The following is a 14,756-nucleotide window of genomic DNA, read 5'->3' on the forward strand; positions in this document are numbered from 1 at the left end:
ACACTGCATGGCACTAAATGCGTTAGTAGACAGCCGCCATCTTAAAGCAGTAGACTTTTTAGGACGGCTCTGTTGTAGAGAACCTTCCTAGCGAACCTAAGTAACTTTTTATCTAAAATACTTCTAAATCGGCAAAATCTTGACTTGAATCTATCTTTAAATGATGAAACAGTTTTAAAACTTTCATATGTCGAAAGTAGAGAGAAGGGAACAAATGCAATAATGGGAGCAATTTTAACAACTTTTAACAGTTGATTCAGGGTAAAGGGTAAATTAGGGTAAAGAATTGGGCTCGGGCCAATTGTACCAAAAACCTTCACAAAAAACTTCACATAGTGTGGCCAATGTTTTTTTTTTTTTTTTTTTTTGAGGGAAAAAAAAAGTAATTATCACCAATTACTTTGCCAAGTAACTAATTACTCTTACATTCAGGTAATTGAGTTACTAACGCAATTACTTTTTGGGAGAAGTAATTTGTAACTATAATTAATTACTTTTTTTCAGTAAGATTAACAACACTGGTTACGATTATTTAAAAAACTATTTTTTGGGGGGGTGGGTGATAGTTTAATTTAACCATCCAATAATTATGCCATAGATAGAAGTAGTGATGGCAACTTGAAACTAAAACTTCAAAACGTGCTCCGAACTGATGACGTATATTTTCATTGAATCACTGCTCCGGAAGCGCTTTCTTTTGACCTATCCGAGACTTCCGGTTCTTTTGTGTTCCCCTCTGGTAACCAAACGAGCTCCTTCAAAGTATTCTCATCGGGTAAGTATCTAAGTAAGAATTTATTGGACAAAAACGTCCCATCTTAAAGCTTTGTGGAAGTCGTTTGGCTTAATGTTGAAGTTTTGCAGGCTGACATAATATTGTATTGTTTAGCTTAGCTCGCTAGCCAAGACACGTGATACGCATTTCGATTGCCTTAGCTTTATGCCATTTGTAAAAACATTTTAAAATGGTGGATTGGGTCGTTCAGTTAACATTAGAGTGATTATATTTAATTGAATGAGACGCTTTTCGACGTTTCTTAACGATGCGACAAAATACTACTGACCGAAGGCCAACGTAAGAACGCCAAGCTAAAGAGTAGAGACGTGAAAGATGAGAAGAAATCCAGGCCATGACGAGCAACTGAAAAACAAAAGAAAATGAGGGTAAGATCACGACGTGTTGTTTTACTTTTTATGCAGTATCAGACTTGCTTTGATATGATCAGTGATTGTGACTAGGGCAAAGTTCCCATATCTTACCATACAAGGCTCACGATAACGATGATCTCACGATAGGGCGATACAACAGTTATCAATACATGGGTCAGGAAATCATTCAAGAATATTTTACAGAAAAAAACTAGCTATTTTCAGCCTTTTGGCGTGAATTTCAATGAGCTAGTCGTCGTCCAATCCATTTGAACTGAGAAGTTGGCAGTTCATTAGCTGCCAATCCTCCCACTTAAAACTGATTGGAAGTCTATTGCCGTCTATGGCAGCCGAGGCTTTTCTGGCCAGATTAATACTACAAACCAAGTAAAAAATAAGATAATACGAGGTACAATAAGCAATAAGGTACTGTCTATGTGATTAAAAAAAAAAAAAAAAAAGAAGACTGGTGACAAAATGGCGCGTGAGACTCCGGAATTGTGAAGTCAAAACCGCGTAAGTCGTGCAAGTTGTAACCTGGGTACTACCTGTATACCTCTCCCAAAACAGCCTTATAGCACAGATAAAAGTACGCCTGGCCCTCATCTATTTGTTGCGTTGTTGACGTCAGTGCGGCGGTGCTCTGAAAATACAGAAGTCCTTTTACAAATATACAATAAATGGGTTGTCGCTGAACACTTCACACTAGACTGCCGCTAGTTTGAAACAGCTTTTACAATTTGGATGGGCTAAAAATCAAATTTTGAACAAGGCCTTAGTGTCGGTAAAAAATATACAACATGAAAATCACGGCGGGAAACTGAGCAAAGCTTGACTTTAACCAGTCACGTGATATTTTTCCATTTTCAGTGTCCCGCAGACGTCACTGTTTAAGAGCGTCACCCTCCGGAGCACGATCCCCTCTACGTTAAACAGGAGGAGTCGGATATGGAGTACATCAAACAGGAGGAGGAGTCAGAGACCCCCAACATTAATGAGGAACAGGAAGATGAAATCCCCAGGTTTCCAATGACTGTCGATGTGAAGAGTGAAGAAAGCGAAGTTCCAAGCAAAGAGAGCGGAGCAGTGAAACCTTCGAACGATGGCTCATTTCAACACCTGTCAACCAAAGAAGAGGGACGATCGCAACCTTACGGTTTGTTAGCGTTGCTCTCGGACAGTGACGACATGACATAACACACTCCAGATTAGATATGTGCCGGTTACCGGTTTCAAGGTTTACCGTGGTATTAAAACGTCACGGTTTCAAAACCACTAAAATTTTCCATCATACCGTAGTACGTAGGCCTGTCGCGATAACAAATTTTAGTGGGCGATAAATTATCTCATAAATTATTGCGATATGCGATATTATTGCGCCCCCCCCCCCCCCCCCAAAAAAATATATTTTTTGTGTTTATTTATTTATTGTCATCATCATCGGTATCATTGACAGTTGCAAGATGTAATATGAGCAACCCGAAAAAACGAACATAAGACAAGGGCTGACGAGAGAAGCATATGCTTGTCAAGTCCCGTCCCCTTTTAACCGATTTACAGTAACACAGTGAGAATACAGTATATATTAATAGATCATGTACACCCATTTAAACGCAATAAATGTTTACTTTTAAATTAAAAAAATACCTTTTAAGAAATCACAACTAAAAACAATAGACCCTGCCTCTTTCAAGTAAAAGACAACATTATTAATACCGCACAGAAACACATAATAAATGTCTTTTTTCAAGAAAAAAATAAAATTGCACTTAATAACTGAAGCATTTAGGCACATAGGTATAAAGTTGCAATAACAGTAAGTGCACTTCAACAACAACAGAGAAAAATAGACTAATTAAGTAGCAGTAACAAAAATTTGGCTCCCAAAGGTATCAAATACCATTTAATAGAGGTAAAACTCTCTCATTTCTTCAGCAATGTAGCGGACTTCACTTTCCGTGAGGGAACGCTATTTTGCGCGGTGTCGTCTGTAGAGGTGTGCAAAATTTCCGATTCTTAGATTATTCGCGATTCGGCCGTGGAAGATTCGAGAACGATTCACAAACATCCAAATTCCGATTATTGAAATATGCGAAGTAAAGCGGAAGTACACAACACTCAGCGCGCCGCGCGGTCTTCGGGACGGAACGGAGCGAGAGTAGCTAAACATCATGCTTCCCATTACCCGACCCCTCGGGTAATGCCAATGCTCAACTCACGGCTCTAGCTCAACTCATGCAACGAGATAAAAAAAAAAACGCACAACAACATACCTGACTGCTGCCGAAAAGCTGCTTCAATGTACATCCATATAATGTTACGGTGGATATCATTTATATAGGACTAGATGCATTATAGATTTGGTAGTGTTAGCAGCACATCTACAAAAAGCTAGATGCGGGCGTTATAAACGGCCGCCATCTTAAAGCAGTACACTTCCCTGCAAGGCTGTTGTAGCGAACCTTCCAAGCAAACCTAATTAACTTTTTATCTAAAATACTCCTAAATCGGTAAAATATTGACTTGAATCTATCTTTAAAATAGTTTTAAAACTTTCACATGTCAAAAGTAGACAAAAGGGAAATTATGGAATAACGGGAGCAATTTTAACAAATTTAACGGTTGATTCACAACATTAAATTAATTGAATGTAGTTTAAAGCTGTTGATACAGAATGGGGACTGGAGTTTTTTATTTAATGTTATTTTTGTATATTTGTTTACTGCTATATGTTAACTTGATACTGAAATAGTAGTGTGGTTTAGCCTGAGAGTATTTTTGAACAATTTTGGAACTAATGTACAAAACATTAAAAAAAAAAAAAGAGGAAAAAAAAAAGAAGGGGGGTGCATCAATAATCGTTTTATAATCGAATCGGAGCCTCTGAATCCTAATCGTAATCTAATCGTTAGGTGCCCAGAGATTCCCAGCTCTAGTCGTCTGTATTTCTCACATCAAGCGAATACCTCTAATTGTCAATTAACGTGACAAGGAGGCTCCGCTTGTTGCGATGCAGTTTTCTTACTAAGCAGTGAAAAGTGGAGGTGATGATAGTGTTTCAAATTAGCATGTAGATTTATTCTGTTGGCCATCTTTGTTGAAACAACCTCCAGAAACATTTTGCAGACTGGTTCGTCCTCTTCCTCATTCCGCTCGCTCATTGCTCTGAGCCGACAGTGCACTCGGCCCGCCTCCATCCATTAAATGACGGTCACTCAAACTCAAATGTATAAAACGAACATACCCAGAAGTCAATAAAACAGAGTGGCACAAGGAAGCTGAACTTTAAACACGCCGTCAAACACGTCTGCCACACATCTGCCGCAAGCGCGTGCGTCACGTGCACACGAAGCGATAAATCGCCACAGGAAAATTAGTCTTCATTTTTATATACCGCGCGATAAATGGAATTATTGCATATTGCGACAGGCTTAGTAGTACAGTATTCGCCATTTTTCATGTCCCAAAAATAAAGCCAGCAGCGGCTTGGCGCAGCACCGCTAACCCGTTCCCCTGGTTGTTGCTGTGTGTGTCAGTGATGCTATTCTGTAGACAGACAGCCAACCAAAAAAGAAACACTCCAAACACAAGGCGTACTTTTCTTGAATATTTTTGAGCACTCAAATCGTGGTAACTGAAATATACAAAATGTACACTACCGTTCAAAAGTTGTGGGTCATCCAGACAATTTTGTGTTATCCTTGAGAAGTCACACTATTATTTATCAAATGAGTTGCAAAATGAATAGAAAATATCGTCGAAACATAGAGAAGGTTAGAAATAGAGCTGAAACGAATACTCGAGCAACTCGAGTAACTCGAGTTTAAAAACTGATCTGTGTAATTCACCTCGAGTAATCGTTTATTTTGACAGCTCTAAGCATCACGTTTTGCTCGGACTATTTTTAATGCGGGACAACGCGCTGATGTCACGTGCGGAGAGAAAGAAGAAGAAGGAAGAAAAAAAAACTTACTACAGCTGCTACAAACGACGCCGACGTTGCTAAATACTAGCCCGCACTGATGCTACGTTGGTAGCAGGTAGCGTCTGATGCGTCTCATAGAGATCACATGTATGTTGAACTAGATGCTAAATGACTGACTCGGCCGCGTCTGGGCAGCGTTAGTAAACAGCCGCCATCTTAAAGCAGTAGGGCGCTATGCGCTAATAAAGAGCGCTAAGCGCTAATAAATAAGATTAACGTTACTGTCACTACTAGCTCACGTAACGTTAGCCCTGCTGAGGGCTAGGTTTCTATTAATTATGACCACTGTCAATGCGTGGCTAACATGTCTTACAGGCTTTAACATAACATAGCATTGTGGAGTGTTGAGGGTGTAAAATAAAAACTTAATAATGCTATCAACTATCAATTTTAGTTCAGTAGTCATTGCTGGATAAAACACCAAGTAGCACTGGTCCCTAATGTGCTCCAATACAGCCTGTATCATACATTTATTTTGAACACTACAAAAACTCAAAATCCTATTAGGACTTACATTTTAGACTAAGTTAAAACTTAACTAGAACATAAAAATGGCTTGACACAAAGAGAAATTCAATTGAAACACGTGGGGAAAAAATCCTAACTTTTAAGTGATGTGTGTTATCAAGCGTAACGGCATTTTTAGGTAAGATATATATATATATATATATATATATATACAGTATATAGATTTTTTTTAATAAGATCTAAAAGTTTTTTGAGTGAAAGCAGTGAATTAGTCTTTTTTTTTTTTTTATTCTAGTTACATCTGAGATGCAATTGTTGGCTGTTTTCAACAATATACATCGAAAATAAAGACATTGATTGACTGAAAATGGTTCAAGATTAGATTAAATGTCTTGTTTTCTCATGTATATGTATAATTGCTCTTCACCTAAAAATATATGGTTTATCCGATTACTCGATTAATCGATAGAATTTTCAGTCGATTACTCGATTACTAAAATATTCGATAGCTGCAGCCGTAGTTCTTTCATAATTTGGAGGTGTGCTTTGGGTCACTGTGATGTCGTAGGATGAAATTGACTCCAATCAAGCGTTGTCCATAGGGGATGGCGTGGTGTGGCAAAATATTGTGATAGCCTTCTTTATTTAAAATCCCGTTGATCTTGTACAAATCTTTCATCACATTACCTTCACCATTGTTGACAGATGACATCAGGCACTCTTCCAGCATCTTTTCAGTTGCTTTGTGTGTCACAAATGTTTTCTTTGATCCAAAGTCCAGACACCTCAAACTTTGATTCGTCTGTCCATAACTTTTTTTCTAATCATCCTCTGTCAAATGTCTGTGTTCTTTTCCTCATATTAATTGTTTCCTTTTATTATCGAGTCTCAGATAAACTTTTTCCTTTGCCATACTGCCCTGAAAACCATCATCCCGGAGTCGCCTCTTCACTGTCGACATTGGCACTGGCGTTTTACGGGTACTATGTAATGAAGCTGCTAGACTCTAGAAACTCTTTTGTACTTGTCTTCTTGCTCGGTTGTGCAGCGGGGCCTCCTGCTTCTCTTTCTACTCTGGTTAGATCTTGTTTGTGCTGCTCTCTGAAGGGAGTGGTACACAGCGTTAGAGGAAATCTTCAATTTATGGCAATTTCCCTTATGGAATAGCCTTCATTTCTAAGAAAAGATTGTTGAGTTTTACATGAAAATTGTCTTTTTTTGACCATTTTGAGAGTTTAATCAAACCCACAAAGGTGATGCTCCAGTTACCCGACTAGCTCAAAGGAAGGTCAGTTTTAGAGCTCCTCTAACAACCTAAACTGTGTTGAGCTGTGCCAACATAATTGCAAATGGTTTTTCTAATCATCTATTATCCCTTTAAGACAGACATGTCCGAAGTCCGGCCTGGGGGCCAAATGCGGGCCGTGGTCAAATTTCATCTGGCCCCCAGCCTCTGTCATAAAATCAATAACGTCTGGCCCGCACACAGACTTAATTGGTCAGCAGTGCTGCTACCAGTTTACACACTCCTCATTTACCCACTAAAAGGCGGCAGCAAGATTACCCCATGTGACCCTTTACTCCCAATATTCTAAGATGGCAACAATCAACAAAAAAAGTTGACTGCGACGGCCGACGCTTCAAGGATAGGTGGAAATTGGACTATTGCTTCACGCAACAACTGCGTCTGCCTCATTTGCAAAGAGACAATCGGTGTTTTTAAAAACTTCAATTTGAGGCGATATTACCAAACAAGACATGCTGACATGTACAAGATTACAGGAGTGTCATGTGACTCGTTACAGGAGTGCTGTCAGCATTGCTGCAGAGATTCAAAAGGTGGGGGGGGGGTCATTCCCACAACCATGCTTGACTGTAGGCATGACACTTATCGTCGTACTCCTCAGCTGGTTGCCGCCACACATGCTTGAGACCATCGGAGCCAAACAACTTCATCTTCGTCTCATCAGATCATAGGACATGGTTCCAGTAATCCATGTGCTTTGTTGACATGTCTTCAGCAAACTGTTTGCGGACTTTCTTGTGTACAGTCTTCAGAAGAGGCTTCCTCCTGGGGCGACAGCCATGCACACCAATTTGATGTAGAGTACGGCTTATGGTCTGAGCACTAACAGGCTGACCCCCCATCTCTTCAATATCTGCAGCAATACTGACAGCATTCCTGTAACGAGTCACATAACATTTTGGAGGGAAAATGACAAGCAGTGCTCAATTTGGACATTTAGGGTTGTACGTAGTTCCCTTGCGGTGTACTCACTTTTGTTGCCAGTTTAGATATTAATGGCTATATTTTGAGGGGAAATTAAATTAACTATTATATAAGCTGCACACAGACTACTTTTCATTGTGTCAAAGTGTCATTTTGTCACTTAATTAACTTTTTATCTAAAATACTCCTAAATCGGCAGAATCTCGTCTTAAATATCTTTAAATGATGATATAGTTTTAAAACTTTGACAAAAGTAGACAGAAGGGAAATTATGGAATAACGGGAGTAATTTTAAGAACTGTAACAGTTGATTCACAACATTAAATTAATTGAATGTTGTTTAAAGTTGCTGATACAGAATGGGGACTGGAGTTTTTTATTTACTGTTATTTTTGTATGTTTGTTTACTGTTATATGTTAAATTGATACTGAAATAGTAGTTTGGTTTAGCCTGAGAGGATTTTTGAACAAATTTGGAACTAATGTACAAAACATAAAAAAAAAAAAAAATTAATTAAAAAAAAAAAAGGGGAGGGGGGTGCATCAATAATCGTTTTATAATCGAATCGGAGCCTCTGAATCCTAATCGAATTGTTAGGTGCCCAAAGATTCCCAGCTCTACAAATGACATCATCTCCCGTTTTACTTGGTCGATTGACTTAAAATAAAAACTGGTATGGACATCAACCTCCGCACTTTCAAATGAGACCAATCAGTGGCACGTGGGTGACGTAATTACAGTGCGATGAAGCTTCAAAGACGATATGCATAAACGCGTCGCTGCTGACACGTTCGGTGTTAAAGGGTTAATATTCTTTCCCAGCACAGAATCCACAAAGTGTGGGATGACATTTCGTCCCTTTGCTAATTAATGCACTATAATAATCAATAATCCACTTCATCCACTTTTATCCTGTGTCCCGCAGATGTCACAGTGGAAGATCTTCACCCAGAGAAGCATGATCCTCCCCACGTTAAACAGGAGGAGTCGAATATGGCGTACATCAAACAGGAGGCGGAGCCAGAGAGCCCCAGCATTAAAGAAGAAAAACAGGAAGAAGAAATCATGTTTCCAATGCCTGTCGCTGTAAAAAGCGAAGATGATGATGAAGGTCACAGCAAAGGGAATGGAGCAGCGAAACCTTCGAAGGACAGCTCATTTCAACACCTGAGAACAAAAGGTGAGGGACAATCGCAACCGGACGACCTCTTAGCACCACTCTCGGACACTGATGACGTAACGTCCCACTCTTCTGACTTTGACACCGATGAGGAGGATGTTGACTCGGATGTGTCGAAATCCTTTAACAAGTCATCACTGAAAAAAGACTCAAAAGAATGCGCAGGTGTGAAACATTTTTCCTGCTCACATTGCGATAAAACATTCACTACCAAGGAATTTTTAATCATACACACGCAAACACTCCTTGAGGAAAAGCCTTTTCTCTGCACGCTTTGTGTGAAAAGATTCAACAAGAAGGGAAATTTAAAAACACACAAACACATACTGGAGAGAAGACTTTCGTCTGCACATATTGTGATAAAAGGTTTTCTTGGAAGGAAGCATTAAAAAGACACATGGGAGCACACATTGGAGATAAACAGTTTGTCTGCACTAGGGCTGCAGCTATCGATTATTATAGTAGTCGATTAATTGATGAACTAGTTCGAATAATCGAGTAATCGTATAAGGAACATGAAAAACTAAAATACCTGAGCTGAGCCTTAAACGGTATAAAAAAATAAATGCGGATCTAAGTACAGCAAAAGAACAATTGGCTAACTTACATAGCAAAAGTCCGCTAGCTTAAATGCTAGAGGTGTGCAAAATTTCCGATTCTTAGATTATTCGTGGCCGTGGAAGATTCGAGAACGATTCACAAACATCCAAATTCCGATTATTGAAATATGCCAAGTAAAGCGGAAGTACAACACACTCAGCGCGCCGCGTGGTCAATGAGGAACGGAGCGAGAGTAGCTAAACATCATGCTTCTCATTACCCGGCCCCTCGGGTAATGCCAATGCTCAACTCACGGCTCTAGCTCAACTCATGCCACGAGATAAAAAAAAAAACACAACAATATACCTGACTGCTGCCGAAAAGCTGCTATAAAGTACGTCATCCGCATAATGTAATGGTAGATATCATTTATTTGGGACTAGATGCACGATTGATTCGGTAGCGTGAGCAGCACATCTACAATAAGCTAGATGCGGTTGTTAGTAAACGGCCGCCATCTTAAAGCAGTACACTTCCCAGCAAGGCTGTTGTAGCGAACCTTCCAAGCAAACCTAATTAACTTTTTATCCAAAATACTCCTAAATCGGTAAAATATTGACTTGAATCTATCTTTAAAATAGTTTTAAAACGTTCACATGTCGAAAGTAGACAAAAGGGAAATTATGGAATAACGGGAGCAATTTTAACAACTTTAACAGTTGATTCACAACATTAAATTAATTGAATGTAGTTTAAAGCTGCTGTTACAGAATGGGGACTGGAGTTTTTTATTTACTGTTATTTTTGTATATTTGTTTATTGCTATATGTTGACTTGATACTGAAATAGTAGTTTGGTTTAGCCTGATGGGATTTTTGAACAATTTTGGAACTAATGTACAAAACATTTAACTTAAAAAAGAAAAAAAAAGGAGGAGGGGGTGCATCAATAATCGTTTTATAATCGAATTGGAGCCTCTGAATCGTAATCGTTATCGAATCGTTAGGTGCCCAAAGATTCCCAGCTCTATTAAATGCTATAAAATGCTAACGTTTTTTTTACAATGCTCTTAACAAATGGTTCACATATTCCTACAAAAAATGGCTAAATATGCCTATAAACTAAATTATGAATGCATAAAAAACATTATCTCAAACAAAAACTTATCTTATGTTGGTCTTGACAGGGAGCAGTTGGATTCAGCCATGTGAAATTAGGCAGACCAGAGGGCAGTGTATAAATCCTAATCAATAAAACTAAATGCAAACACTTTCAAAATAAACCATTACAACGCTACTTCAATTAAACGAATACTCGAAGCAATAAAATCCGAATATTTTTTTCTAATGAATACACGAGTTAATCGTTGGAGCACTAGTCTGCACACTTTGTGGTAAAAGATTCCCCCAGAGATTTAAAGATACACAGAAGTACGCACACCGGAGACTAGCCTTTTTCCCGCTCTCTTTGCGATAAAAGATTTAGTACGAAGAAAGTTTTCACAATACACACAATGACACACACTGGAGAGAAGCCTTTCATCTGCTCCGTTTGCGATAAAAGATTTTGTACGAAGCCTGACTTAACAAGACACACAAGAACACACACTGGAGAACTAAGTATCAGTTGACAAGTCACACGAGGACACATACTGCAGCCTTTCGTCTGCTCTTTTTACGATAAAAAATGTTGTTCTAAGCAAGAGTTAACAAGACACGCATACACATAAGGTAAAAGTAGGGATGGGAATCGAGAACTGGTTGCTATAGAGAACCGGTTCCGTGTGTTCAGAGTCCATGGAATCATTTGGCAGTTTATTTAACGATTCGCTTATCGTTTCCAACCAAACCGGCACGATTTACGTTTCGTAATTTACGCATGTTACACACATTTAATTCGGCAAGTAAGACTACATGATTACTCAAAGAGACTACTCATCAAGTATAACCTGAAGAATCGTCGCCGAGTGAATTTGCATTGATTTTCACAGGCCAGGTCATTATTCTTGAGGCTACTTATAGAAATGGTGATTTTTCCCAAAAAGTCTATTAATGGGTCTATTGTATTCCCCGTCAAATACTCTATAAGAAAAATATAACATATATGCATAAAAAATAATCCTAAACGATTTTATTAGCAATTTTAAAACTCCTGTTAGAAAGGTTCTTTGGGTATGCGTTCGTTCCTAGAGCAATCAGTCAGTTACTTCCTGTTATTGTCCTACTTCACGCGCACTACATACAGTGGGGAGAACAAGTGTTTGATACACTGCCGATTTTGCTGGTTTTCCCACTGTAATTTGGTCTGTAATTTGTATCATAATTTCTCTTCAACTGTGAGGGACGGAATCTAATACAAAAAAACAGAAAATCACGTTGTATGATTTTTAAATAATAAATTTGCATTTAATTACATGAAATACGTATTTGACACATCACAAAAATCGAACTTAATATTTGGTACAGAAACCTTTGTTTGCTATTACAGATACCAAACGTTTCCTTTAGTCCTTGACAAGGTTTGCACACACTGCAGCAGGGATTTTGGCCCACTCCTCCATGCAGATCTTCTCCTGAGCCTTCAGGTTTCGGGGCTGCTGCCGGGCAACACAGACTTTCAGCTCCATCCATAGATTTTCTATCGGGTTCAGATCTGGTGACTAGCTAGGCCACTCCAGGACCTTAAGATGCTTCTTACGGAGCCACTCTTTAGTTGCCTTGGCTGTGTGCTTTGGGTCGTTGTCATGCTGGAAGACCCAGCCACGACCCATCTTCTGGGCTCTCACTTCAGTGAGAAGGAGGTTGTCAGCCAAGATCTGGCGATACATAGCCCCATCCATCCTCCCCTTAATACGGTGCAGTCGTCCTGTACCCTTGGCAGAGAAGAAGCCCCAAAAAAATGTTTCCTCCTCCATGTTTCACGGTTGGGATGGTGTTCTTGGGGTTGTACTTATCCTTCTTTTTCCTCCAAACACGACGAGCCGAGTTTAGACCAAAAAAGTTCAATTTTGGTCTCGTCCGACCACATGACCTTCTCCCATTGCTCCTCTGGATCATCCAGATGGTCAGTGGCAAACTTCAGACGTGTCTGGACATGTACTGGCTTCAGCAGCGGGACCTTGCGTGCGCTGTAGGATTTTAATCCATGACGGCGTAATGTGCTTTCGATGGTTTTCTTCGAGACTGTGGTTCCAGCTCTCTTCAGGTCATTGACCAGGTCCTGCCGTGTAGTTCTGGGCTGATCCCTCACCTTCCTCATGATCAATGATGCCCCACGAGGTGAGATCTTGCATGGAGCCCCAGAACGAGGCAGATTGACCGTCAACTTGAACTTCCGTTTTCTAATAATCACTCCAACAGTTGTTACCTTCTCACCAAGCTGCTTGCTTATTTTCCTGTAGCCCATCCCAGCCTTGTGCGGGTCTATTATTTTATCCCTGATGTCCTTACACAGCTCTTTGGTCTTGGCCATTGCGGAGAGGTTGGAGTTTGTTTGTTTGAGCGTGTGAACAGGTGTCTTTTATACAGGTAACAAGTTCAAACAGGTGCAGATACTTCCGGTAATGAGTGGAGAACAGGAGGGGTTCTTAAAAAAGAACTAAGAGCCGAAATATTTACTAGTTGGTAACGTATCAAAATCTTATTTCATGCAGTTAAATACAAATGTATTGTTTAAAAATTATACAATGTGATTTTCTGGATTTTTGTATTAGATTCCATCCCTCACAGTTGAAGAGAACTTATGATACAAATTACAGACCTCTACATGGCTTGCAGGTGGGAAAACCAGCAAAATCGGCAGTGTATCAAATACTTGTTCTCCCCACTGTATTCTGGGACCGAGAATAGGTGTAAGGTGCGCATTTCGAGCAGAGGACGGCCACATGTTAAGATGTGTGATATGCGAGGAAGTATTAATCTGAATGCGTCCATGAACGAATGTAAATATTTCCTCTTCATCTCATGAACCTGTTCATCCTCGCTGCGTCAAGGAGAGCGTTGTTTACATTATATTCGCGTTGCACATTTGTGTTAACCCCTTAACGCACCTTAACACCCCTTAATGTGGTGATTCGGCATCATACAGTTCCTGCTTTGAATGCGGCCAAAATATCGTCTGCCTTTGTTCACTGCCGGTAGATTAATTGCAAACACATGCCTAGGAACCTTTTTCAAGCATTAGTTTCAGTCTGGTCCGACCAGAAACGACACCACTTCCTTTTCCGGACTGCGATATTCAAGTTGAAAGTCACGCCCAACTCCTCCTCACCAAATTGACTAATTCGTCCGATTCAAGGTAAGTCAGCTGAAATAAAAAAATATGTACCGTCTTATTGTGTACTTGTGTTGCTAACACGATGAGATAGTTTCTATGATGAGTATTTTTGAAGCTCTTTTGGCTTGTAGCGTTGTCGCCACAGATCATCGCAAAAGCACCCGCCGTCCCGCCACCCCGCAAACGTAAATGCGTTGTTTGTCGCCGGTTTGCAACACTCGTGCGCGTTTTATGTATAAACTATCACTCTTGTCATCATCTGTAAACATTACAGAAGTAATGTTTTGCATAATAAAGAGCATTTGTGGTTACTATTTTTCTGTAGAACAAAAAAAAATGAACGCATCCTTTATATGCAACGGTGCACACGTGTGCCTCCATGTCGTTCCACTTTTATACACTGTTTAATTAGACATTGCCACACTTGTTATCATCTGTAGACATAGCAAACATAACGTGTTGCATAAACAATGTCATTGCTATTGATTTATTATTTCTATGTAATGAAAATTGAAACAGCATGAGCTGATAACAAACAGAAGCAAATATATATAGATGGTTTTCAACACATTTTATTTTGAATTATAACTAATTTCTGTACCTTATTTTTCTGCAGAAAAACAAAAGAATGCAGCAACTTTTTACGCAAAACTAGCACATCGGACCAAAGCTCTTCCTGTGGAGAGTGATGAGAGCGCTCTCAGTGAAAGTGAGGGCAGCGATGATGAGTACAAACCTAATAAACCTGGTGAAGGTGAGTTTGTGTCAAGTTTGAGCTTCTTTGACGTCTATGGATATAACTAGAGATGTGCCGGTTACCGGTTTCACGGTTTACCGTGGTGTGAAAATGTCGCGGTTTCAAAACCACTAAAATTTTCCGTCATACCTTAGTACAGTATTCGCCATTTTTCATGTGCCAAAATGCAGC

General features: G+C 39.6%; 1 protein-coding gene across 9 annotated transcripts in view; it reads left to right on the top strand.

Annotated features, from left to right (window-relative positions):
* The first annotated feature begins 567 nt into the window (after positions 1-567).
* The window catches only part of LOC130911811 (zinc finger and SCAN domain-containing protein 2-like), a 98,830-nt gene continuing 84,641 nt past the window's right edge, over positions 568-14,756 (top strand). For 3 of the 9 annotated variants that reach the window (XM_057829407.1, XM_057829382.1, XM_057829424.1), the window contains exons 1-3: positions 568-775; positions 2,020-2,305; positions 8,759-9,178. In XM_057829407.1, the coding sequence (XP_057685390.1) occupies positions 2,098-2,305; positions 8,759-9,178 (628 nt within the window). In that variant the 5' untranslated portion in view covers positions 568-775; positions 2,020-2,097. The other 6 variants (XM_057829441.1, XM_057829446.1, XM_057829397.1 and 3 more) reach the window with 6 other exon arrangements.

Source organism: Corythoichthys intestinalis, chromosome 1 (genome assembly GCF_030265065.1).
Source record: "Corythoichthys intestinalis isolate RoL2023-P3 chromosome 1, ASM3026506v1, whole genome shotgun sequence".
NCBI classification, from domain to species: Eukaryota; Metazoa; Chordata; class Actinopteri; order Syngnathiformes; family Syngnathidae; genus Corythoichthys; species Corythoichthys intestinalis.